Source organism: Macrotis lagotis, chromosome 3, assembly GCF_037893015.1.
Source record: "Macrotis lagotis isolate mMagLag1 chromosome 3, bilby.v1.9.chrom.fasta, whole genome shotgun sequence".
NCBI lineage: Eukaryota > Metazoa > Chordata > Mammalia > Peramelemorphia > Peramelidae > Macrotis > Macrotis lagotis.
The window spans coordinates 175,877,567-175,902,409 of NC_133660.1; the positions used below are offsets into that span (position 1 = coordinate 175,877,567).

Below are 24,843 nucleotides of genomic sequence, written 5' to 3' on the forward strand. Positions count from 1 at the left end.
AAGTATTTTGATTATTGCATATTAATTGCCTTTATCAGCAAGGAAACAAGTTAATGGCAATTTTAAGTTCACTCCTGACTTGAACTTTTTGAATCTTTTGATTTTCAGAGACTGTTTCATTCATCAAGCTTCCCAATAAAATATATATTGTTCATAGAAATTATAATTAGCATTGTGTCAGGAATATTCCTAAGCATATTAATGAAGAACTTAATTTTATATTCACTTAGGAGTTTCCTAATTTGCATTTTTATTGGGAGCTAATTTTTAGATTGAAAATATTTAATCATTCAAATATAAATGCCTAACCAGAGGTTTAAATAAAAGGAATGTTGCTTGTTTGGAAATTAAGTTTAGCACAAAACATTACATGTAAAAAAGTTTATCTAATCTACTTAAGGCATTGTAAAACTATATATTTGACAGTATTTTTTTAGCTTTTCACTAAAATTTTATGAAAACTGTGATTAAGAGATTTTAAAGTGAGTATGCTTGAAAATGTGTACAAGTAGAATCAATTTTTTAACACTATCAAATTTAATTATTTATACAGAATTTATTGAGATTCAAATAATTAAGCATTTCAACTGTGGCTCCAAAAATCTATCTCATGGACTGTGGCCGCACCCCAATAAAACCATCTCAGCATATAGGATCAGCCAGCCTCAGGGTGACCCACAGACTTTTAAAGTCATTGTCTACCCCAACAGCCATAAAAGTAGCTGAAGCAGGTCCTGGGGAGCCCCTAAAGCTAGGGCAGATAGGTCATGGTACTGCAATCTAAGACCATCACCACTTTGTCTCAATTTTTGTGTTGCCACTAGATTTTGATTATACTACAAGAGCGAGTAAGCTGAGGACTTCTCAAAACTCTCTCACTCATAAATCAAGACATTACCTTCCTGATCTTAGAAGAGCTTTTCAAAAATGAAAAAATAACTGCAAGACTTTCAGAATACAAAAACAAAGGGGCAGCTAGGTGGCACAATGGATAGAGCACCAGCCCTGAGTCAGGAGTACTTGAGTTCAAATCCAGCCTCAAACATTAAATAATTACCTGGCTGTGTGGCCTTGGGCAAACCACTTAATCCCATTGCCTAGCAAAAACCTAAAAAAGAAGATAATAAGACTCTTGATTGAGCAAGCTGAGTTCTCAGCATCTGATTAGCTGAAAACAGTGTCAGTAAAGTATTAAGGTCAAAAGCCATATTGCCATGGAGATGAGAAGTGGGTGAGAGGAGAAGAACTGAAGTTGATTAGAGATGCCTGTCGAGAGTTGTTTGGCCATGAAAGTGAGAAGAGAAAGGATTTTAGCAGAGGAATCCTTCAGCAGATTTGTAGGCAGCTGAAAAGTAAAGATTTTTGAGAATGAAGAACTGATTAGGGAAGTGCAAGTCACAGAAATAGCAAAATAAGAAGTTGTGTTGAGATGAATTTCCCAGTACTAGATCATCATTTCTTGTTTTAATTAGGACAGGATTGGGTGGAAAGAGAATTGTCCCTATTAATTTAGTAGTTTGATGTCAAAAGATAAAACTAACCTTAAAAATGGAGCTGTTGACAGCAGCATTGGAGGGGACAGAAGATTGGAGGAGAGTGGTTTGTGCAAAATGATAAAAGCAATGTGAGGAACTTCTTAATTAAAGGAATTGTGGTAACAATAAAACCAGGATTCCAGAGAACACAGTGAAACTGGAGGGAAAAGCTGAATGAGCAAGAATAGGAGACAATGAGGATGGGGGAAGCAGGGAAGGATTTTTGTCTAGCCTTCCAGGAGCCCTGTTGGAAAAATACTACCAATTGCTACATCATAGAGGAACGAATAAATTGTTTGGAGATTAAAAGGATATAATTTTTCAGTTCTTTCTTTTCTACTTCCTAGTTATTAGTCATTTCTGTCATGTATCTGTTATTTCTTACTTTGTAAATTACTTTTGTCTTTACCCTACAATAGTGAGCCTTCTCATTCCCAACAGAAAATCCTTCTTGATAAGAGTGCTTCTCCCTCTGTCTTCATCACTATCACTTATTTTCCATCTCTCCCTCTCTTGCTGTTCTTGCTCATTCTCTACTGACTGTAAACATGCCCTTTTCTCCTCAATCCTAAGGAGATTGATCTATCCATTCCCCATCTCTGCTATTATCCTTTGTCTCTCTGGCCCATCTACATTAGGTGCTTCCACTTTATATCCTCTCACTTTCTTCTTAAAACTCTTACATTACTTCCTTTATTATTCCACTGAAACTGCTCCTTCTGCAGTTACTAATGATGTCTTAGTTGTCAAATCCAAAGGCCTTTTCCCAAATCTCATTCTCCTCAATTTCTCTGAAATCTTTGATATTGTTAATCACTTTCATTTTCTTCCTAATCATCTCTTCTCTATATATTAATTGCAATATTACTCTCTCCTAGTTCTCCTCTCCATCTGAATGATCCTGCTTTATCTTCTTTTGTTGGATCCTCAACCAGATCTCTCCCTTTGATTGACTATATAGGTGTCTTGCATGGTTCTGTCCTTCGTGCTCTTCTGTTCTCCCTTTATACAGTCTCAATATGTGGTCTCATCACACGGATTGTAATTATCATCTTTATGTTAATGATTCTCAAATTTACTTTTCCTGTTTCAATCTCTGATTGGCTTCATTCTTGCAACATCACCCTCCCAGAACCTCAGGCTTAAAACCTAGGAGTCATCCTGTGCTTCTTACCATCTCTCTAGCTATTGCCAAGATTTGTTGTTTTTCCCTTTTAAACATCCCTAGGATATACCCCACCCCCAATTTCCATCACCCTGATGCAGACCCTCCTCACTTCACGCCCTCATTATTGCACTGTCCTTCTGGTTAGTCTGCCTGCCTCCAGTGTTCACCATTTCAATCCATGCCCCTTTCAGCCCCTAAAGTGCAGGGCTGACATGTTGCCACCGTACTCCTACCTCCCTGCCAAGCATTATTCCATGGATACAGCAGGCTTGTGACTCCTCTGCTGTCCCCATGCCATGAATGCTTTCCCTTCTCCACACACTTGAGCTCTCAGGCACAGTTGTTACCATGTCCTACAGGTAGCCTTTTCCAGTCTTGTGCAGGTGTGCTTGTGCTCTGACCCACTGGAGTGGAGCTCCTGTTTGTGTCTCTGCCACTTAGCCTCTGGTTCATGGGCACTTTTCACTCTGACCATAGTCAAGAATAGCAAGATCCCTGAAGGGTAGAAGATGGATGAATGGAGACTTATAAGACTGATAAAATTCACTTTCTCATCTAGAAACCACCAGGAATTACCCTTCAAATGAGAACATTTATTTAATTTTTACTTCATTTTAATTTGAAACAGTGTATTTTTGTATTTCTCCTTACCTGTATTTCTTCCTAAACAAAGCAGCATTAAAAGAGTTGGTTCCCATATCCTATACACAGATTTCCTAGAATTCATTTCTTTTCACCTAGATATACTTTTTTACATTTCTCACCATTGAAGTAGAGACTGCCCTGTCTATTTATCTATGCTTAAAATGCAAACTGGCTCTTTGTAGAATAGAAGGGACTTAATGAATGGCTTTCTATTGTCCAGGTTATTAAGGAAAATGAAATGTTCCATTGTTCCTTGCTGAGGACAGATAGAATTTGGACAAACAGAGAAGATGGAACTAGAGCCAGATGAGTTCTGGAGCTTTTTTTCTGTGTATCATGTATCCCTTTGGTAATCAGGTGGAAATTGTGAACCCCTTTTAAAAATAGTTTTTAATAAGATTATGAAGAAAAACCCCATTTTATTGAGTGTTAATTCATCCAAAAAATGGCAACCAATCCATGAAAAGTCCCTGAACTAGAGCTTCTGGTGAAGCATCTTCTTGTCCTTTAATGGATGCTCTAAGAAGCCTTCGACAGAGGTGGTAGCCCCCAATGAATTTCCTTGAAGCAGTAAAAGGACCTTTTTTCTTGATGGAGTGTGTGTGCCAAGGCATGACAGAACTTTCTGAAACTTCTCAAACCATTTTTTTTTTTACAATGAGGTGGAGTTAAGTGACTTGCCCAAGGCCACACAATTATTAAGTGTCTGAGGCTGCATTTGAACTCCAGGTAACTCCTGACTCCAGGGCTGGTGCTCTATCCACTGTGTCACCTAGCTGCCCCCTCAAACCATTTCTTACAAAAAAGAAATGTCTTGCCCCATTTCTTACAATTCTCCTCAGGTAAAAAAAAAAAAATGTTTCTGCCAGAAGAAATCAAAGAAAGCATTCCTAAACAATGTGAAATCTCAAGCAAGAAACATAGAGCAAGATCTCATGACAGGCAGAAAAGAAAGGGAGATTTGGGAACTCAACAACTGAACTAGAATATCTAAGAACTTCATATTTCTGTAGCAATATGCATGTTCTCCACCCAACAATGGAGCATACCTATGTGCAAATCCCATGAAAAAGATTTGCCCTAGAGAGTGAGGGAAGTACTCCAGAATTGAACAGGGGCCAGTTTAATGTGCATTTATTTCACAAAAAAGAAAAGGAAGAGAAAAGCAAGAGAACTTGACTTCAATTTGTGGTTAAAAGGTTTTTTAGGGCAGCAATCGTGGTTAGCAAATAACTAAAAAAACATTGTTCACAGTGAAGTAACACGGTTTTTATTAAGACCAAGTCTTACTAGATTAAACTCATTTTATTATTGAATCATGTCATGTCATTAGACTTTTCCATTCAAGAGAGTGCTTTTAATGTATGTACATGTTTGCTCACCTAGATTTTAACAAAGCATTTAACAGTTAAGGCTGCTCTGACAGAGAACATGGAGAGGCAGATTATAGAAGCCAGTGGTGGGAATGGGCAGGCAAGAAGATCATCATGTAGAGGCAGCAAGTCAGTTTAAATTCTAGTAAGGACAAATTTTCCAGAAACAGAACTGAGGGCATTGGTATACTTCCTTAACTGTATTTCTTCATTAAAAATTTAGATGTAATATAGAGAGGATTCTTTTGGGAGTGTGAGTTAGATTAACTAGTTTTGCCCCTTCTATCTCTAAGATTCTTTAATTCTGAATTTTTTTTAAGAGGCAAAGTCATTAAGCAAGCATATATCAAGCACTGTGCTAAGAGCTGATATAAATATAAGGAAAAAGAACATCCATGTCCTCATTGTGTTTTTATTCTTAAAACAGCATGTAAAAATGGACCTGGGAAGGGGCAGGACAGAGGTACCAGTACCTGGCTCTGATGGGCCTTATCAGCAAATGAGACATGACTCGTGTGGACCTACAGGAGCAAAGTCTGGAGACAGGCATGATGGCTAAGTTAGAATCAAGAATGAAGATAAAGACTTAGAAATTTGGAGTTATCCAGATCGAATATGAATATTCCCAGGAACACAGCAGAAATTCATCTAGGACCTCTAATTTAGATGTAGAGTTTGTGTGTCATAATTCAGTATTTCAGTACCCTAAAACTAGAAAAAATTACTATGTAAGTGACCACCACTAACTTGAGATATTGCAGGCATAAAGAATTAATTAAATTAACAATGTATGTAATGTACTGATAAGTAAATGCTAAGATAGAAAGATAAAAATAAAATAATTTCTGCCCCCATAGTTTTTTCTATCCTCCTTTTCCTAGGCAGAAATGAACCCTGAATCATTCTGCACTATCTCAGACCTTAAGATGATTTTAGTGTAATTTTACTTGCTTTTACCTTTCTTGTAGTCCATTCTACTATGGGTCTCTCTTTCCCACCTCCCACTCTGCTTCCTTTGCTTTTATTACTTTATTCATCATCACCACTTTCTATTAGCATACCCTCCAGTAGATAGTTAAGCATTAACTTCCTTCTCTGTTTTGTCTGTTTTATGGCCCTGTTCACCTAAAATGCCTACAAAAGGTGATCCTCCTAAAACTAGAGGTAGCCAGTCCAGTCCCAGTCCTTGCCTTGCCTAGGCCAAAAGAATTTCTTTGGAGTTGTTTTTTTTTAAGCTTCTTTAGTTTTTTTGTTTATAACAGAGGTATCCAAATGTATTATATGATGACCACAGGATCATTATCTTAAGTTTAAAAGCCTAGCCACCCACATGTCTGTATTTCTATTTTCCCAAAATCATTCCCTTTCCTTTCCCCATTCTCCTACATAATCCTTCCACTTTTTAGTTTATCTTTTCCAAATAAATATTTTTAGCTACTCTTCAACTATCTGCTCCCAAAGCCCCTACTCTTGCCTTCAGCCTGTCCTCTACCTGTCAAACTAAATTCTCTTTTCCTGAGCTTATCTGTTTTTATGAGAAACTGATCTTTATTTGAATAATAAATTGCCTAAATCTTATTCTTTTCTTCAAGGCATTCTTGGATTAAAGGTATAACCTTTTAGGGCTTTATACCAAAAAAAAAAAATGAAGAATAAATAAATCAAGTGCATGTTAAGATTTAATAATGTCTATATAAATATTAAATTACATAGGTATAATCCTACCATTATTATATAAATAACATGCCAAATGTACATATTCATTAAATTCATTGACTTTGGTATATGCATGGGGACAAATAAGAACATTTTATGTTCAGAATTGTCTAGGCCAGTAGTATTAGGATGCTAAGCTGTTCCATATAATAGAATTCACTTCAATCATATACTATTTTCATTGGTTTTGTATTAAAATACAGGTCTTTTTTCTGATTATTGGCACTTTCTATAATATTTTATTTTTCTCCAGTTACATGTAAAAACAATTTTTACATTCATTGAAAAAAAAACAACCTTTCTTTCTCTGGAGTTGGAGAACACTTTTCATCTTGAGTCCTTTCGAATTATCTTGGGATTGTTTGGGGTTTGGGGTTTTTTTTTTTTCAACATCACTTTTTAACATCAGTCATCCCCTACTATTCTCTTTCTAGCGTAAAAGTTTAGTTAAGAAAAATACGTCAATACATTTTGACTGTTTCTGGAAAATAAATGTTTGAATCCTTACCTATAACCTCCCCACCTTTCTGGGCTTTTCTGGTTTACTTACACATTATTAAATTCATCATGTAGACCTTCCCCCCTATTTCTGCTGCCTTCACTATGCATTAGTTCATGCTGTTTTCTCATATTTCTTTGAGTTTGTCATGTTCGTTATTTGTTGTAGCATAAATTCATAAACTACTGTTTGCTGAACTGTTCTCTCAAAAATGGATTTGCACTTTACTTAAAATTTTTTGTTATGGAAGAAAAGGATGATTTTCTTTTTCTGTCTTTTTGAATCCATGGAACAAATGTCTGATAGTGGTATTCTAGAACAAAGACTCTAGAGAGTATAATACTAAGTTTCTTAGAAATGTTTCTAAACTGTTCACCACCACTGCTGGATCATTTTACAACTTTACCAACAATGTATTAGCAACTTTCTAATGTATTAGCAACTTTCTTCCCTAACACCCTCGCAACAGTTATCAATTTTGTTTGATAGTTTATATTTCTTTTGAAACTTGTCATAGAATAGCTCTTCTTATTAACTATATCACTTTCCTTCTGATTGTAGGTAGCTGACTTTTATCAAAGATGTTTACTTAACTTGGTAATTAACAGTATCTTCTGATTATAATGATTTTGTTACTGAAAAAGCTTTTAAATATAAATTTACTATATAATTTGACTATACAGTCAAAACTGCTTTTGTTTTCTAATGATCATCTCTAACTTTTCAATAATTTTGAATTTTATTCTACAAAACAGAATTTTATGTACAAAGAAACTAAAAGTTTATACTTCATATTTTAACATTTGAGTATTTCCAGGTTTCTTAAATAATCTTGGGCTGGAAACCAATCCCCCTAAATATACCACCTAACATCCTAGGCAACAATTTATGGCTTTCATTACAGTTATTCAGTCGTTGGACATAGGTGGGTAATAGAAAAATACTAACAGTACTGTGCTAGACCCTGGTGATAACATTCAGTCTACCTTAAAGAACCTTATAGGATATTATGATACAGCAGAGCAGGATGAGATTGAGAGAGAATGCTATGAGATATCTTGCAAGGATCATTTTCACCTGATAGCTTATTTGTTTGATTGCTTTTGGTGGGGTGAGGTTTTGTGACTTGGAGAAAGGTAAGAAAGGAGGGATCCATGGATCTTCGAAAAATGGTAAGGGGAATTGTCCATTCTGCATTGGGGAGGACTAGCATGAGCCAAGACTCCACAGTTTGTAAGCACATCAAGGAGGGGAGTTTCAAATTTGCTTCTCTCTCAAAATCTATCCTTTCAGCTCAAGGCCTCATTCATCCTCCATAGTAACTGGACTATTCAAAGGAGTTAATTACATGATTGCTCTGTGGAAAACTTGATATATATAGCTTTGAAGAATGTGACTTGACTCATGTGACCTAGTCATTCACAATATTTATATTTTACACTAATATACTTTTTTGTATAACTTTTGTTATTCAAAAAGATTAATATAACTTTTTGCCAAATTTTGGATAATTATATTTTGCAAATATTTAGTTTTGGGAAGTTGTCTTAGCATCTTAGAATTCTGACTCTGTTCAGGAATGTGGAATTAAGCTCAATTTCCCCTTTTGTAAAATGTGAATTATAATAATACCAGATTCACAAGGTTATATGAAAATCAACAGATAATACTTATATAATGATTTGCAAACCTAAAAGTGCTTTGTAAGTTTTGAACCTCCAGGGAAAAAAAAGGTATCCATGCCCTCAAATCATACAGGAATGAATGGGATCTAATTCATATTTATAATTAAAAGCTTAAGACCAGGTCAGGATTTAGCATAAAAAAAAAAGCTTTCCTCCAAATCTTTGGGAAGAAATTAGTACCTAGGATATCAAATTGGAACAGTTTTAGCAATTATCTGTTTCAGTCTTCATCCACCCCTCTAATTTTACTTATGAAAAATCCAAGACCAATTAGGTAAAATGACTTGTCAAATTCAAATAATAATAGTAACAGGATTTGAAGCCAGATCCTCTTGAATCCTCATGGGCACATTGCCTCCTTTAGTGTTATTTGAATATTTCTTATTTATTTGTCTTATTCTCTTTCACACAGAATTAGAGTTTTAAGTCTTTTTAAAGTAATCACTTCTCAATTGTTATTCTGATTCTTTCATCAAGGAGCTTATGTCACAATAATGTAAAATCTTTCAGAAACCAAGTACTGGAAAGTGATGGAGATTCATTTTGGGACATAGAGTCAAGTCCAGGAAATTCTCCCAGGGACCTGGATCATTTAAAAGTCTGTGAAAGCAGCCAGGAAGATACTGAGGATACAGAACTAGCAAAGGGAGGCTTCTTTAAGGTGCAGAAGGCAGCTTCTATAGGACTGTCATAGATACAAATGTTAATTTTGTTTCTATATAAGTATAATGATTTTAGCCATAAATCAGCCATAAATAATCAGAATAATTTTTCTCATGTTTTAATATCAAGAATTTTCTTAGCTTGCATTCTTTTAGGTTTTAGAGGTCAGATTTTGATTTGTTGTTTAAAATTGAAGTATATATAATCATCCTTTTGATACACTGTACTTGCACTTTTCTCCTGAACTTTTTGGAATAAATAGGTCTTTTCCCCCAATGCATAGTTGGAATATGTAAATATTAAATTTTATTGTTCTTAAGTTACCAAAAAAAAAACTTTCTTAAATAATGAGTTTGGGGTTGTTTTTCCAAAAAGATTTAAATGAAAAATGATATGATTCAAAATGTAAGTAGTTTTCTAGGGCAACCCTTTTGAATATGAAGCTTCCCTTTTTAACATCAAAAAACTATAGCTACTTCCATGCTGGTAGTTGTATTATTCTTTTTCATTGAGAAAAGATAAATTCAGAAGTATTTTGAAATGAATCTGTGTTTTCTCAAGTCCAGTAGCATCTAACTTTGTGCACAACATATCTTATTTAGTCTCCAGAAGAAGATACATTTATTCTGTAGAATCCCATATTGAATTCTCCATTATTTAGTGTCACAACCTAATGATTGAGTTTGGTCTTTGTGTATGGAGTTGCTTTATGTTACCCTTTCTTATGTCTATTCTAATATTAACTTTTTTCCTCTCTATAAGGTAAAAAGAAACCTCACTCAGAAAGGGAGGAAATGACGGTCAAATAAGACAGGCTCAAGCTTCTGCAAAAACTAGAATTCAAAGTGTACCTGTACAGAAACTGAGATTACTTCAAAATACCCAATTTCTGCCTTGAAAACTGAAAAACTATTCCCTTTCATACGACATCAATTCTTGAATGGAAATGTAAAGCAGAAACTCTTGAAAGAGTGCTAAAAGCAACTGTACTTATTTTCCCCTGAGACTTTTTTTTTATGAAAAGTCAATAATTAAGCAAATTGCTTAACACTTGGTTCCAGTTCCTGCATATCTGGAGTTTAAAGTGCATCACACCGTTCTTTTCCATGCTGCATTTTTTTTTAAAGAAAGTCACAGGATGTCCTTACACTGACACAGAAAATTCATAATTCTAGAGCCAGGAATGCCCATGTTACACAAGAAAAAAAAAGCCTACTGAATTAATTTTAAGGAGAAAAAAGATCGGAACAAGTACTTCTTGGCTTTTGAAGACTTTTATGTATAATTCTTTCCGCCTGTCTACTTTTCTGCAAAAATAAGATGTACAGATTTCATTTCCCTGCTATGAAAAGTCATGTGGTGGCAATTTTATAAATGTTGCTTTCTGATTTTTATCAGAATGAGAAAATAATTAAAATTATTGATTTGCAAGTAAACATTTCATTTTTTAATTTTCCCCTCACTTTAGTTTAATATAATTTACAATAAATGTACATATTGTTGTTTGTTTTATAAAGAATATCACTTTAAAAGGTTTTTACTCCAGTGTTTATTATGTTGGAATATTGCAAATTTTAAAGGAGTAAAGGCAATTCAGGATTTGGTTCTGTAATGTGCATCACCAGATTTTTTTTTTTATTGATGTAAAAAAGTCAATTTTAAGCAAATGGACTTTGGCAGCTTCATAAGGAAAATTGGAAATGTAAGAATGTTTGTTTTGCCTTTTGTTTCCTGGTATGAACCCCACACATACATACACACACACACACACACACACACCCTTTTTTTTTTTTTAAATTTTAGAAGACAACTGTTGCACCAATATTGTTTCCTGGAGTTGTTCGGCAAAGTTAAACGTGTACACTGTGTACACACGATCATATATTTAAGTTGGTTGCATAAAATAAATGCTTCTAGGTATCATATATAGTTCTTGCTTTTTAATCTCTCAATATGTTTTCTTGTCTTAAATGGATTTTTCTTATATGCAAAGGCTAGATGGATTCAGCATTAGCTGATGTGATTACAGTCAGCTCTCTGTTATCTGTGATAATGGAGGGTTAAGAGTAGTCAATTCACACATTACTTTGAACGATGTGTCTTATGACGTGGAAGCACCTCATACAAAAATGAAACGAAAGAGGGTCCTTGGATCATCCCCTGCTAGAGGGTCATCTCCTTAGAGTCATTAAGTACTGATCAAGCACCTCCACTGTGCTTTTAGCATGAGCCTCAATTGGAGTAGACTGTCAGGGTCCTTGCGCCATGTGTCTATACAGTTGATCAGAGGCGGTGGTGAAACAAGTGTGGAATTATTTAAACAAAGAATTAGCACCTGCTTTGTTCAATTATGTTCACATCAATTTGAAAGCAAGATCTAGATTAGACAAATCTCTACCACCCCCTCCCCCCCCAGGATAATCCAGAGTTGACTGTATATTAATAATGTATGTGGAAAATATAGGTGTTTAATTCAATTGTTTATAAGATGGACCTGTACTAATATTAGAAAATTATTGTTCTGGGAGACTGTAAAATTGGCCCTATACCACTTTTTACTGCCTTCTCTTTAAAGTATGGCTTTGTAATAATGCAAATCAAAAAATGAAGTTCAGACTTGATCCCTTGACTCTGGGGCAAGAAGAAAATCAAAAACTATGCAGAAGTTTATGACAGTGACTTTTGGTAATCCATGAAAAATGGGACACATCCTCATTGGAGTTTGTCAGGTTCTCTTATTATTAGACCAGTTAACTTCAGCACCCTCAAGCCCTTAAGGAGAGGAGGAGAACCTTTTTTTTTCCCCCTGGAACTCACTATTGAAAACCAAAAAGCAACTGATACAGGGACCTTGTCAAATATAGTGGGGTGTTGCTGCACTGACTTTTGAATTTTTGCAGTTGAATGTTGACTGGGAAAAGCAAGCAGAGAACCATAGTCTAGATTTTAATAGAAAGAATGGGCAGGACTGTGCACCTGACTTAATTATGGCATTCAAATGTTTAACCTAAAGGGAAGTAAAAAAAGGAAAATGGGATTAAGAAGAGATTAAGCGCTTTTGAATGGGGAAAAACCTAGTTGAACAAAAACTTGATTTCTTTTTAAGCAAAGTTAATTCCTCTTAAACTGTTGTTCACATCTCAAAATTAATCAAAATGGAAAAATTGAGATTTGCAATTAAGAGCTAAGAGCTTAATGTTAACCCTTTGTGTCTAATTTGAGAATCCTTGTAATTTGTCTAATACTGCAACCAGAATTTTATACTCTTTGATACAAAGCGTGTATAGTAGTTTTACATACTCTTGTGCTGCACATGGGCTGGATTTTTAGAATTTTCTTTTTAAGAATGAAGCAGAACATTGTAATTTGTGTAAATGCAGAGTGTAAAAACCATGAAACACTAAAAACATGGATTGTTTTGAATAAAACCAAGAAATGCAGCATTATGTTGTAGTAATGTTGACCCCTAAATGCTCCTGTATTTCTTAAGATAAAAGAAAATGTTTCAGTCTATTTGGTTAAATAGTAATCAATAATTAAATGCCAACCACTAGTTAAATGGTTGAATCAATTCTGTAAGCCAAGGAGAGCCTAAGGCTGGTAAGAGAACCTCAAAAATTATGCAATTGTGTAAAAAAAATTGGAACCTTCATTTTCTAGTTTGAGGAATCCCTCTAAAGCATTTCACAGTGCAGGTGAGTCATTGTTCACCCCCACTTTATCAATAGATCAAAATCCATGTGATTAATTACATGGCAGAGAGATCTCTGCTAGTAAGAAATCCAGAAGAAAGAGAATTTTTCGAGATTGATTCCCAGCAGTCATAATAGAGATTCTTTCAGAGCCAGGTTTCCCCCTAGCTGCTTTCTGACCACAAGCACAGTGTGCACTTACCACTGGATACACTGATTTCACCATCTGTAAGGAAAGGTAATTAGCTAAAACAATGTTTTTGCAAGGCACTACTAGGGTTAAGTGACTTTCCCCAAAGTCACACAGCCAGGGTAATTAAGTGCTAAGACTGGATTTGAACTCAGGTCCTCCTGACTCCAGGGCCAGTGCTCTATCCACTGCACCACCTAGCCAACCCTGCTTATGTTCTTTAGTGCCCAGCTAGTATTTGTTTGGAATATCAATTTTTCACTCCCCATGTAAAAGGTGATTTGAGGAAAAATGCCAGTTATAACCTACATTTAGTTTCATTTTCCACTTAAAAGCTGCTCAGGAATCTACTTGTAAAGTTTCTAGGTAAGGATTAAATATAAAAAAGTTGAGTTCTGTGATCTATCTCATAAAAAGTTCCTTAACTTTTAACAATAATTACTTAGAAATTCTACTTAATAAGCCGTTTTTCAGTAATAGACCTTTATCCTTTCCCAAGGCTACAAAGCAATTTCTCCTTGTCAAAGCAGCCAGTGGATTACAAAACACCTCAAAAAAAACTACACACACAATTAACAATGGGAAATGATAAAGATTTAGGAATGTCTGTGAAGCCAGATTTTTTTGCAAGTATATAGTCAGCTTGGTGAAAAAACACATTTCTCATAGGCCCACCAGAAGTCTTGGTGAAATTCAGAGATCTAGTATGAGTTAGGAGCCTGACTTCCCCCCACCCCCACCCCACCCCCTTACTCCCCCTGTCCTGGAGAAAGCTATCTAAGAAGACATTTAGGATAATCTCATTCAGTTTGTACCCAACATTTTAAGATTTATTCTTCTGTTCCACAAGAGCTTAGTGAAAGGTGTACTTCTGTATAGAAAATGTAATTAAATAACTGCATAATTGTTGCATATTGATGTATCTAATTCAATGTGTAGCCAGAGAGAATTTGATTATTTTATTCTTAAGACATTCTTTTTAGCTGTATGTGTTCTTTAAACAGTTCAGTATGCTTCTGATTCACTTTACATATTGAACTATAAGTGTGTGGACTAGATAAATCCTAAGCAAAATACACTGTTCAGTCTGAACACATTGTATTTGCTAATGTTTGGTTGAATTATTTAAATTCACTTAGAAAATTCAAATCAACATATGATTAGGAAAAGATATTTTTTTGAAAACTTCAGACCCAAAGTAGTCAGGAAAAATCATAAAATGGTTTCTGCAGCTCACTGAGGAAGGGATAAGATTTGGATAAGGGAGAAAAGAGGCATGTGGAACATTTTGTTCAAAATAAACCCAGGAAATGGGTATGTGTAAGTATTGGGAATTACAAGCAATATTGATCAGAGAAATAGGTCTCATTTGAAAACAGCTCACAGATATGGCATTCAAATGCAGGGAAGATGGAAAGACCCATCTGAGTATAGGGTAGAGAGTAGGAGGGGAAAAGCATCTGGAAGTTATAGCATGGATGAATGGTTTGGGTTGGGTTGGGTTGGGTTGGGAAGGCATGTGACTAGGGTCTAGTTGCTGTGAATATCCTTGAAAAGAGTCACTTGCAGTGTAGGAACAGTAACACAGAAAGCTACTCCTTGTAGAAGGAGCCAGTTGGAGGTGATAAAATTTCTCCAGAAGTTACAAAAACTACACATACAATTAGCAATTATCTTTAAGACAGGATAAGGATTTAGGACTGTCTATGAAGCCAGACTTTTGATACACATCTTCATGAAAAATATTTACACTTTCCCCTGTATCAATTATTTTCAGTGATTTATTCAACAGCTTTCTTTGAAAAGTAACTAGACAAGTAACAATGGGAATTCATTACTTAACATGAAAGGGGCGGCTAGGTGGTGCAGTGGATAAAGCACCGGGCCCTAGAGTCAGGAGTACCTGGGTTCAAATCCGGTCTCAGATACTTAATAATTACCTAGCTGTGTGGCCTTGGGCAAGCCACTTAACCCCATTTGCCTTGCAAAAAAAAAGAAAAAGAAAAGGAGATAAAAGCCAAGCATACTTTTGTCAGGCAGCCCTTGAGGGAGGAAGCTACCAAATCAAACTAGGACTTGCAAAAGCTAGAAATATTAAGAACCTATTAATGCATTCAGATCTAGTCTCCAGCAGCTGACATTCTACATGAAATTATGCAAAGTATCTTCAAGATAGAGAAAGCGCCCCCCCAGCTTTGAAGGAATTTAGAGATTATGAGGTACCAAAAATAGTTATGGAAGATGGCATTGAGGGGACAATTTGACTGAAGACTGAAGTCAGATAGGAATCCTAATGGCTATGCTGAGCATGCTGTAGGCACGTAGACCCGTAATGTTGAATCTTTTAGGTTCCTCCTAAATAAATCATGTCAGACAAGCAAAGGATTTATGAAATAGACCACAGAGTATTCATTCAAATTCCTTATTTTCCTTATTTCATAAAGTTGAGGAACCAGGCCCAGAACATATTGTCACTAGAACATGGTCTTCACTCTCCGGCACTTCCCCCACTGTAACACAAAGAAATCAAACGCAAAGGAAGGTTTTGAATGGATTTAGTGGGTATGATTGCTTTGATACTGTTCTACCAGAATACTGTCCATACAGCTAGTAAGTTAAGTATCTTGGGTCTTCATCATATGCATTGTGCCAATTAATTGCCCTATGGGGAAATCTGGGTTTAAATTTTTAAAAAAGTTAAAAAGTTTAAATGAAAACAAAAAAATAAATGCACTCCAACACAATGAAAGAATAGTGTAAATTTAGAAGACCATTAAAAAAAATTCATAGAAACACCAGAAACTAGGATTTCTTTGGAATGCAAGAATAATGTGAAATTTTAAAAAATCATGATAAACAGAATATAACTAAAATTCCAGTATAACAGTTTAGATATATCCAGGGAAAGAATTAAAATTTATTTGAAAATTAATTTTAAAAATTCAATGAAAAACAAAACTAGAGGGCAGAAGAGCAGGAAAAAAATAGTTCACATGGAAACTTTAAATCTATAAAAGCAAAAATAATAGATACAGAAGATGGAAAACATTTAGGCAATTTCTAAAAGATATAAAATAAGCAACTAATCCACTGTAAAACAGCATTAAGATTCAGAAAAATTCTATAACAATTGACCAAAACTGAGGTCATTCAATACAGAAATGTTCAACATTTGGGATTTTATATTCCCTATACAAATTCGGGGGGGGAGGGGGTATAACTTGACAACAACTTTAATTTTAGGATACAATGAGTGTATCAAAGTAGAAATTTTTTTTTAAATGGGGAAGGGGGCTTAAGAATACCATCAGTTGTGGATACATTTTTAAAAAGACTGAAAAATTTGAATGTTTCAGTATCATAAGGAAGCCAAATAGGATTGAGTAAGAGTTGCAAAGAGTAAAAGAGAGTCCTGGCTCCTAATCTTTCTGTCCCCTGGCCTGCCCTAAAGTAAAATGTGAGACATCCTGTTCCTGAGATTTTTACTTAGCCCACTCCAATGTTCTAGCAAGTCTGAAATCCCAAAGACAGACCATCATCACATTGCCTACTCGCCACTCGAGCTTCTTAAACCCCCATCCACTTTTGTGTTCTTTCTACACAATCAGTAAAATAATGACATTGGAGAGGTAGAGATAAAGAGAAAGGAAACATTTTTGCCTAGTTCTCACAAATCATCTCCATAGGAACTTAATGATGTTTGTCCTTCATTTTCAAATAAGACCATGACATCAGGTGGGTTATGCCATGACAAGCAACAGTTAGGATTTAGCTGCCACCACAATGAAGAAATAATATCCCAGAAAGCAAAATAACCTACCCACAAAAGTGAGTGTAATTCTACAAGAGAAAAAATTGATAATGAAATTCATTCCTCATGAAAAATTCATTCCTCATGAAAAGACAAGAAAAAAGAGAAAAACAGAAAACTAAAGACAATTGAGAATTCCTAAAATACTTAAAAAGGTCACTAATACATCCTTCTATAGGATAAAGATAAGTTTAACACTTCAGAACTAGGGGTCTTAGAGGAAATCTAATAAGGAAGCCTGTGTATTATGTTAGGATGATCTTAAAAGAAATTTGAAAAGGTAGGGAGGAAAAATACAGTGAAAGTATGAGGGAGAATGGGAAAAATTATCACACATAATTTGGGTATACCAGGAAGTGGGGATTTGGGAGGGCAGAAATAAATACTTGAATCTCATGCTTCTAAACTCAAGGAGGGAAGAATCCACACAAAGACCAGAAGGTACAGAAATTCATCTAACTAAATAGGAAAGTATGAGAGAGGATAAGAAAAAGGTGGGGAAGAAAATAGAGTCAAAGGGAGGATATAGATTAAGGGTCTTAAAGAGACTTAAAGACTCTTAAAGAATCTTTTAAAGAAAAAATTCAATGAGTTTTAAGAATAGACAGTAGTAGTTAGAAGAACTATAATTTCTCCCTCAGATCTAATTTATCTAAATAAAACCATGAAATAAAGAAAAAGAAGAAAATTTTAGAAAAGTTAGATATGATAGAACTTTGGAGAACTTTGAATGAGAATAGCTGTTATTCAACTGTGCATGACATCTTTACAAATGTGATCTGTGTTTGGAAACAAAAATCTCACTAATAAAGAAAAGCAGAAATATTAAACGCATTTTTTTGACAAAAATACAAATTAAATTCAGCAAAAGACCCTTGAAGCAGAGTTTGAAAATAAAAGGAAACTAAATAACTTAATCCACAGGAATAGGATGATAAAAAAAAAAGCCAATAATTTCATAAAAGATCAATGATAGGGTTGGCTAGGTAGCACAACGGATAGAGAACAGACCCTGAAGTCAGGGGTACTTGAGCTCAAATCTAGCTGTGTGGCCTTGGGCATAACTCCATTTGCCTTACCAAAAAAAAAAAGGTCCTAAAACAAAAAGGATCAAAAACAGCAATGAAGCAAAAAACCAAAATCTGTTTGAAGAAGGCAAACCAATATTTAGGGAAAGTTTTATATCTCTAGATGTCTACAGTAAAAAAGAGATCGATGAATTGAGCAGGCAACCAAAATAAAAATTAAGCCCCCCAAATAGAAATCCTTGATCCATTCAAAAGGAAGCAAGGGTCCTGTTAACATTTTCAAGGTAGAAAAGAACACTAGTCCTCACAGTTGCAGAAAATCAGAGGACTAGGCATCAGTTCCATGGCTTTCACAAGGAGTATTGGGAGTATAGGGAACCAGGGGCCCTTCTTAGCTAAAAACCAGGCACCTAACAGGAGAGTTGTAACCAAATCACTCTCAAGATCACCCACTTAGGGAGCACTGAAAACTGGCAGATACTTCCCCCACCTGCCCCAACCACCCCCAAGATAGCTCTGCAAACAAAAGTAGCCTTATGCTTGGAACAGTGCCTTCTCACAAGCAGGAAAAAAAGTCCAACATTAACATAAAACTAAAAGTCAAGAAATAGACTGAGAAAATGAGCAAACAAACAAAAAAAAACTTGACCATAAAAAGCTACTATTGTAGCAGGTAAGACCAAGCTATTAATTCAGAGGATGATAACAATGTGAAACAACTAAAACAAACATCTCAAAAAAAAAAAAAAAAAGCTAATTGGAACCAAGTCCAACAAGAATTTCTGAAAGAATTAAAGAAAGCACTAAGAGTGGTAGAAGAAAAATTGGGAAAAGAAATGAGTGATAAGAAGGGAGAAGGGTGAGGTAGAATGGGGAAATTTTCTGACATGAAAGAAGCATACAAGTTAGAGTTTTTAAGGTGCAAAGAAAAATGGGGGAGGAGTAATGCTTGAACTTCTCTCTTTGGAATTGGTTCAAAGAAGAAAGAATACATATTCATCTTACCTAGGAGGGAAACTGCAGAAGGGCAGGGGAGGGGTTGATAAAAGGAAGAGTGGATTAAGAGAGGCAACAGAAGCAAAACAGACTTTTGAGAAGGGATGAAAATATTAAGGATCAGCAGAAAAAAATAGGATACAAGTAAATACACAGTAATCATAATAATGAATGGGATGAGCTCACCCATAAAATGGAGGTGAAATACAAAATGGATTAGAAACCAGAATGTGTTGTTTACAAGAGAACACACAGTGTTAAAATAAAATGGCTGGGACAAAATCTATTTTGTTTCAATTAATGTAAAAAAAAATACAGGGATAGCAATAATGATCTCTGATAAAGCAAAAGTAAAAACAGATCTAATGAAAAGAGGAAATTTTGCTAAAAAGGTACCACAAACAATGAATTTTTATCAAAAACCTTTTACAAAAAAATTGTTTTTCTCATTTCTCAACTATAAAGAGAACTGATTCTAATTTATAGAAATAAGACCCATTCCCTAATTGATGACTGCTCAAAGGATATAACAGGCAACTTTCAGGGAAAAAAATCAAAGCTATCTATAAATCACAGGGGGAAAATGTTCTAAATCACTACTGATTATAGGAAGGTAAACTGAAACAACTTTAAGGTATAATCTCACAACTACCTATCAGAAATGACAACTGTTAGAGGGAAAATAGATACACTAACAATTGGTTCAGCTGTGAACCAGTCCAAACATTTCAGGAAATAATTTAGAATTATTATCCAAAGGGCTATAATACTGTGCATACCCTTTAACCCAGTAATATCACTGAGGTCTGTATCCAAAAGAGATTTTTTACAAAAGACCAAAAAGGTAAAAAATATTTATAATAGCTCTTTTTGTGGTGACAAAGAATTGGAAATTGAAAGGCTGCTCATTACTTGAGTAATGGCTAAAAATGTTGTAGAATATGACTGTGATGGCATATTTATTGTGCTATAAGAAATTATGAGGTAGGATGGTTTAGGGTGGTTTCAGAAAAAGAAATAAAACATGGCATTGAGTGAAGGGAAGTGAGAAGAACCTGGGAATCATCATGCACAGTAACAGAAATGATCATCAACTCCCAAGACAATTTCTAAAGGGCTCATGCTATCCATCTCCAAAAAGAGATAATAAATTCTGAGTGTAAACTGAAATATGACTTTCTTGCTTTGTTTTTTTTTGTGATGGGGTTAATATCAAAATAAGTTTTGCATGCTTTTTTATTTTTGGTATACAAATGTTATGGAGTCCTATTGTTCTGTAAGAAATCATGAGCAGGCCATCGTTGCCTCATCAGTAGCCCCGAGGGTCACTTATCCCGGGAAAGCAGCAGGTAGCACCATGCCTGCCCTCAGATCCCTCATGAAGCCCAAAATCATCAAGAAGAAAACCAAGAAGTTCATCTGATACCAGTCTGACAGATGTCGAGATCAAGAGAAAGTGGCCTAAAGGAAGAGGCAATGACAACAGAGTGCAAAGACTATTCAAGGGCTAGATCTTAATGCCCAATATTGGTTATGGAAGCAAAAAAGAAGACAAAATATATATTGCCAAGTGGATTCAGGAAGTTATATTACCAAGTGGATTCAGGGAGTTTTTGGTGCACAATGTCAGAGAATGAAGTGCTCGTGATGTGCAACAAATCTTACTGTGCTGAAATTGTTTCCTCTAAGAATTGCAAAGTCATTGCTGAGAGAACAGCTCAGCTAGCTATCAAGATCATCAATCCAGCTAGACTGAGTGAAGAAAAAGAGTAAAAAGCACGTTTTTATGTGTTAAACCCACAAACTACCAAAACAAAAAATCAGAAGGAGCTGGACTTGAGAAAAGGAAAGATCTACATGAACTGATGCTGGGTAAAATGAATAAAACCAAGAGAACAATGTACATATTGACAATATCGTAAAATGATCAACTATGATGGATCAGCAGTTCAGAGATCAAACAATCCTGAGAGCTATTTGTTAAGGAAAATGTCATCCATATCTAAAGAGAAAACTATAGTCCAAATGCAGAGCAAAGCATCCTATATTCACTTTTTGAAACTGCTTTTATGTTTTTTCTTCCTTAATGATTTTTCCCATACATTCTAATTCCTCTTTCATAATATGACTAATATGGAAATTTATGTAAAACACTATTGTAAATATACAACTTTTACCATGGGGGTGGGTGGGAAGGGAGGGTGATAGAAAAATTTAAAAAAAGGAAAATGCAAACTTAAATTCTCCCTAATTCTTTCTATAATACAAATATGGTTTTGAAGACTAAACCAGGGAGGGCAAAACAGAGAAAGAATATTACAGATCAATTTCCCTCATGAATATTGATGCAGAAATTTTAAATAAAACACTAGCAAAAAGATTGCAACAATATATCACAAAATTATACAATATAACTAGGCTAGACTTATAATAAAAATACTATTCACTTACAAAAATCATAAGCATAAACTGACCTAAATCATAAGCATAAAGTGACATGAACATGCCCTGGAGTCAGGAGGACCTGAGTTCAAATTCGACCTCAGACACTTCATAATGACCTAGCTGTGTGGCCTTGGGCAAGACACTTAATCCCACTGCCTTGCAAAAAAAAAAAAAAACTAAAAAAAAATTTAAAAAGTGAAAATATTATCTGAAATGAACATATTCTAAAAGGTTTTCCAGTAAGATAACTGGTGATGTTCATCCAAGAGAGTTCATTATCACCAATACTATTTAATATTGTATTACAAATGTTAAACATTTTAATAAGAAAAAAATGAGTTGATGGGTTAGAGAACACAAGAGAGCTAAAATACTACAATTAACTTCAGCAAAGTTATAGGGCATAAATGCTTAGCATTATCATTTCTGAATATTGCCAACAAAAATAGGAGGAAAAGGTAAGAAAATTCTATTTTAAACAGACATTGTAAAATACTCTAGAATTTAGCTGCATACACAAGAAGCACGTGAACACAATTACAAAACACTGCACAAAACCAGAAATTTTACTCTCAAGTTAATGGTGGCAAGAAATGCTACAGACAAGCTTCACCTTTTTCCAACTCTAGGTGGAGCGGGCAGCCAATGGCGAGCTCTGGTCTCCGGCCAACACCGTCAGCTCTCCCCACTTTCTTGTCCAGTTCAAGCTCTCAGTGAACTGCTTCTATTCACCAGCACGACTCCCCAGATTTTTCTTAACAGATTTTTAAAGGAATAACCCTCAGTCTCCAAATGTTTGGTTTTTAATTTTCTTAGGAAACGTGGTATAACTACTCATCTTGCCTTAGTTCTGAATTTTCCCAGCTAGGTTATATGTCTCTAATGCCATTGAGTTTCTTTATATTCAAAAAAAAAAGTCAATAACCCTTGGTCTAAAGGGTATTTTACTTTGTTTCCTCCTTAAAGAAACAGTGACATTTGTGATTTGAGATGAGAGTCGATTACAAGCTGTGTGAGTAATTTCTTCCTCTGGAAAACGGGGATACTTACCCCCCACCCATCTCACAGGGTTAGTATCTAATTAGATTTTGAAGATTTGTGAGACTCAAGCCTTAAAAGTATTAGTTAATATTAGTTGTTGTCATTTTATAAAGTCAAAAAAAGTGAAAACATCAAAAATATTGCACTGAGACTCCATATGGAAATTCAGTAAATTTAAATACCAAGCAAAATGCAGTATCTAGAAGTATACAGAAAAATGGGAACCGTCCCTAAATTCAGTTTACAATTGTAGAGAGGGTAAGAATACATTCATACATAATAAAGCAAAGAGTAAGAACAATTGAAGAAAGAATGATGAACAATTTTAAAAATTAGGATTAGCAACTGGAATTGCACCTTTTAAAAAAAAAAAGCAACATTTTTGAGACAAGGTGATAAAGATGGGAGTATATGTCCCAAGAGGGACCAGGGATCCAGGCTAAGTAGCACAGTTTGTAAAGAATGACAGCAAGCATTTATAAAGATTATTTTAAAATGTGCATCATACATGACAAATATTATCTAGGATATTTAGGAGAATCAAATGAGATATATCTAGATCTAGCTTTTAGCAGTGCTCAGCACTGTGACACTGAAGCAATGCTGGTTTCCTTTCTTCTTCTTTTGAGCCTCACAAGGACCCTGGGAAGCAGCTGCTGCTCTTATCCTCATAGATAAGGAAACTGAGACAAAGATTAAATGATGTGCCCAGTCAAATCAGTTAGCAACTGTTGAAGACAGATTTTTGAATTCAGAACCAATTCTAGCCTTCTATCCACTAAGTCAACTGCTGCTAGAAGGTGGGAGAGCTAGATTTCAGGGATATTAATTAATTAGCAGGCAATTTCTATTTTGCCCAACAGACCAGTGGTCCCAAACTTTTCTTGATTAAGCATATCAGTATGAAAATTATAAAATGAAAAAAATATTTTTTAAAAGTTGAGGAAATATTTAATACTGAAGAGAGATCTTAGTTTCTACATGTCATGGTCAAATTGTACTTTAGGAAAATCACTTTGGCAGAGAATGACAGGAAAAAATTTTAAATAGGGGAACTAAGTAGAAAACTATTGTAGGGCAGCTAGGTGACACAGTGGATAAAGCCCCGGCCTTGGTGTCAGGAGTACCTGGGCTCAAATCCGGTCTCAAACACTTAATAATTACCTAGCTGTGTGGCCTTGGGCAAGCCACTTAACCCCATTGCCTTGCAAAAACCTTAAAAAAAAAAAAAACTTGTCATAATGCAGTTGAGAAGTGATGACACGTGATGGTAAAACATGAGATTTTACAATTCATTAGATATAGGAATGTGAGTGGGGGGAAAAGAGACGTTAAAGATAACAAAATTATAAAAACTTGGATGACTGGAATAGTGGTGGCCATGACAGTAATGAAGTATGGAAGAGACATGATTTTGGGGTAAGATATTATTTATAATCCAAATCATAACCCATCCATATCTGTTCATCTCATGTGACTTTCTGCCCAGATCCTCTGCCCACCATCAAAAAATGAAGCCGAGGGGCGGCTAGGTGGCGCAGTGGATAAAGCACTGGCCCAGGAGTCAAGAGTACCTGGGTTCAAATCCAGTCTCAGACACTTAATAATTACCTAGCTGTGTGGCCTTGGGCAAGCCACTTAACCCCATTGCCTTGCAAAAACCTAAAAGAAGCCAAAAGGTTCTTGCACAGCAGAGGGAGATAGGACTGGAAGTTTGGGAGGATAAAGGTTAGGTGCAGGTATTCTGGAGTCAAGCCCAAGAATTGGCAATGTTGGGATCAGTGTGCTAGAACTCACTTCTATGATTTCAAGATAAGAATTCCTCGTTTCTGATTGGTTGATCATGTAAATCTTGGACTCAAACCAAAGCCCCAACTTTCCAAAGCCTAGACCAATAGACAATATGCCTCAGGACTATTACCTTAGAAAAATGTGATAAAAATGCATCAGATGAGAAGAGGATAAAAGTATACCCAGGTGAGAAGTGATAAGATGAATTAGGGTTGTAGGAAGACAGTAGGGGATGAATGTAATGAGAAATGAAGTTAAAATCATTAAGACTTAAGAACTGATTAGATTCTATGGGGGGAGGACATCAGTCTGCAAAATGAAGAACTACACATATATAATCACATAACTGAATGGCTTGTGTAGTTTTGGTTTTAGTCACCTCCCCATTAAGTACCTTTGTAGATGTTTCTTAAACTACCTGGTTCGGACAGTTCATCAATTGATGGAGAAAAGTTAACAGACTGAGCTAAGAAAAGAAACTATAGTTGTTCACAGAGGTTGTAAAAGTCAAAGAGCTTACTTGGGATACCTATCACAAGCTCCTATAAAAAATAAAGCATTGAGT

General features: G+C 35.2%; 1 protein-coding gene across 6 annotated transcripts in view; it reads left to right on the top strand.

The window, feature by feature from the left end:
• The window catches only part of PDS5A (PDS5 cohesin associated factor A), a 152,710-nt gene extending 141,626 nt beyond the window's left edge, over positions 1 to 11,084 (top strand). For 2 of the 6 annotated variants that reach the window (XM_074229597.1, XM_074229599.1), the window contains exon 32: positions 10,047 to 11,084. In XM_074229597.1, coding sequence (XP_074085698.1) covers positions 10,047 to 10,050 — 4 coding nt within the window. In that variant the 3' untranslated portion in view covers positions 10,051 to 11,084. The other 4 variants (XM_074229595.1, XM_074229600.1, XM_074229598.1 and 1 more) reach the window with 4 other exon arrangements.
• The last annotated feature ends 13,759 nt before the right edge of the window (positions 11,085 to 24,843 follow it).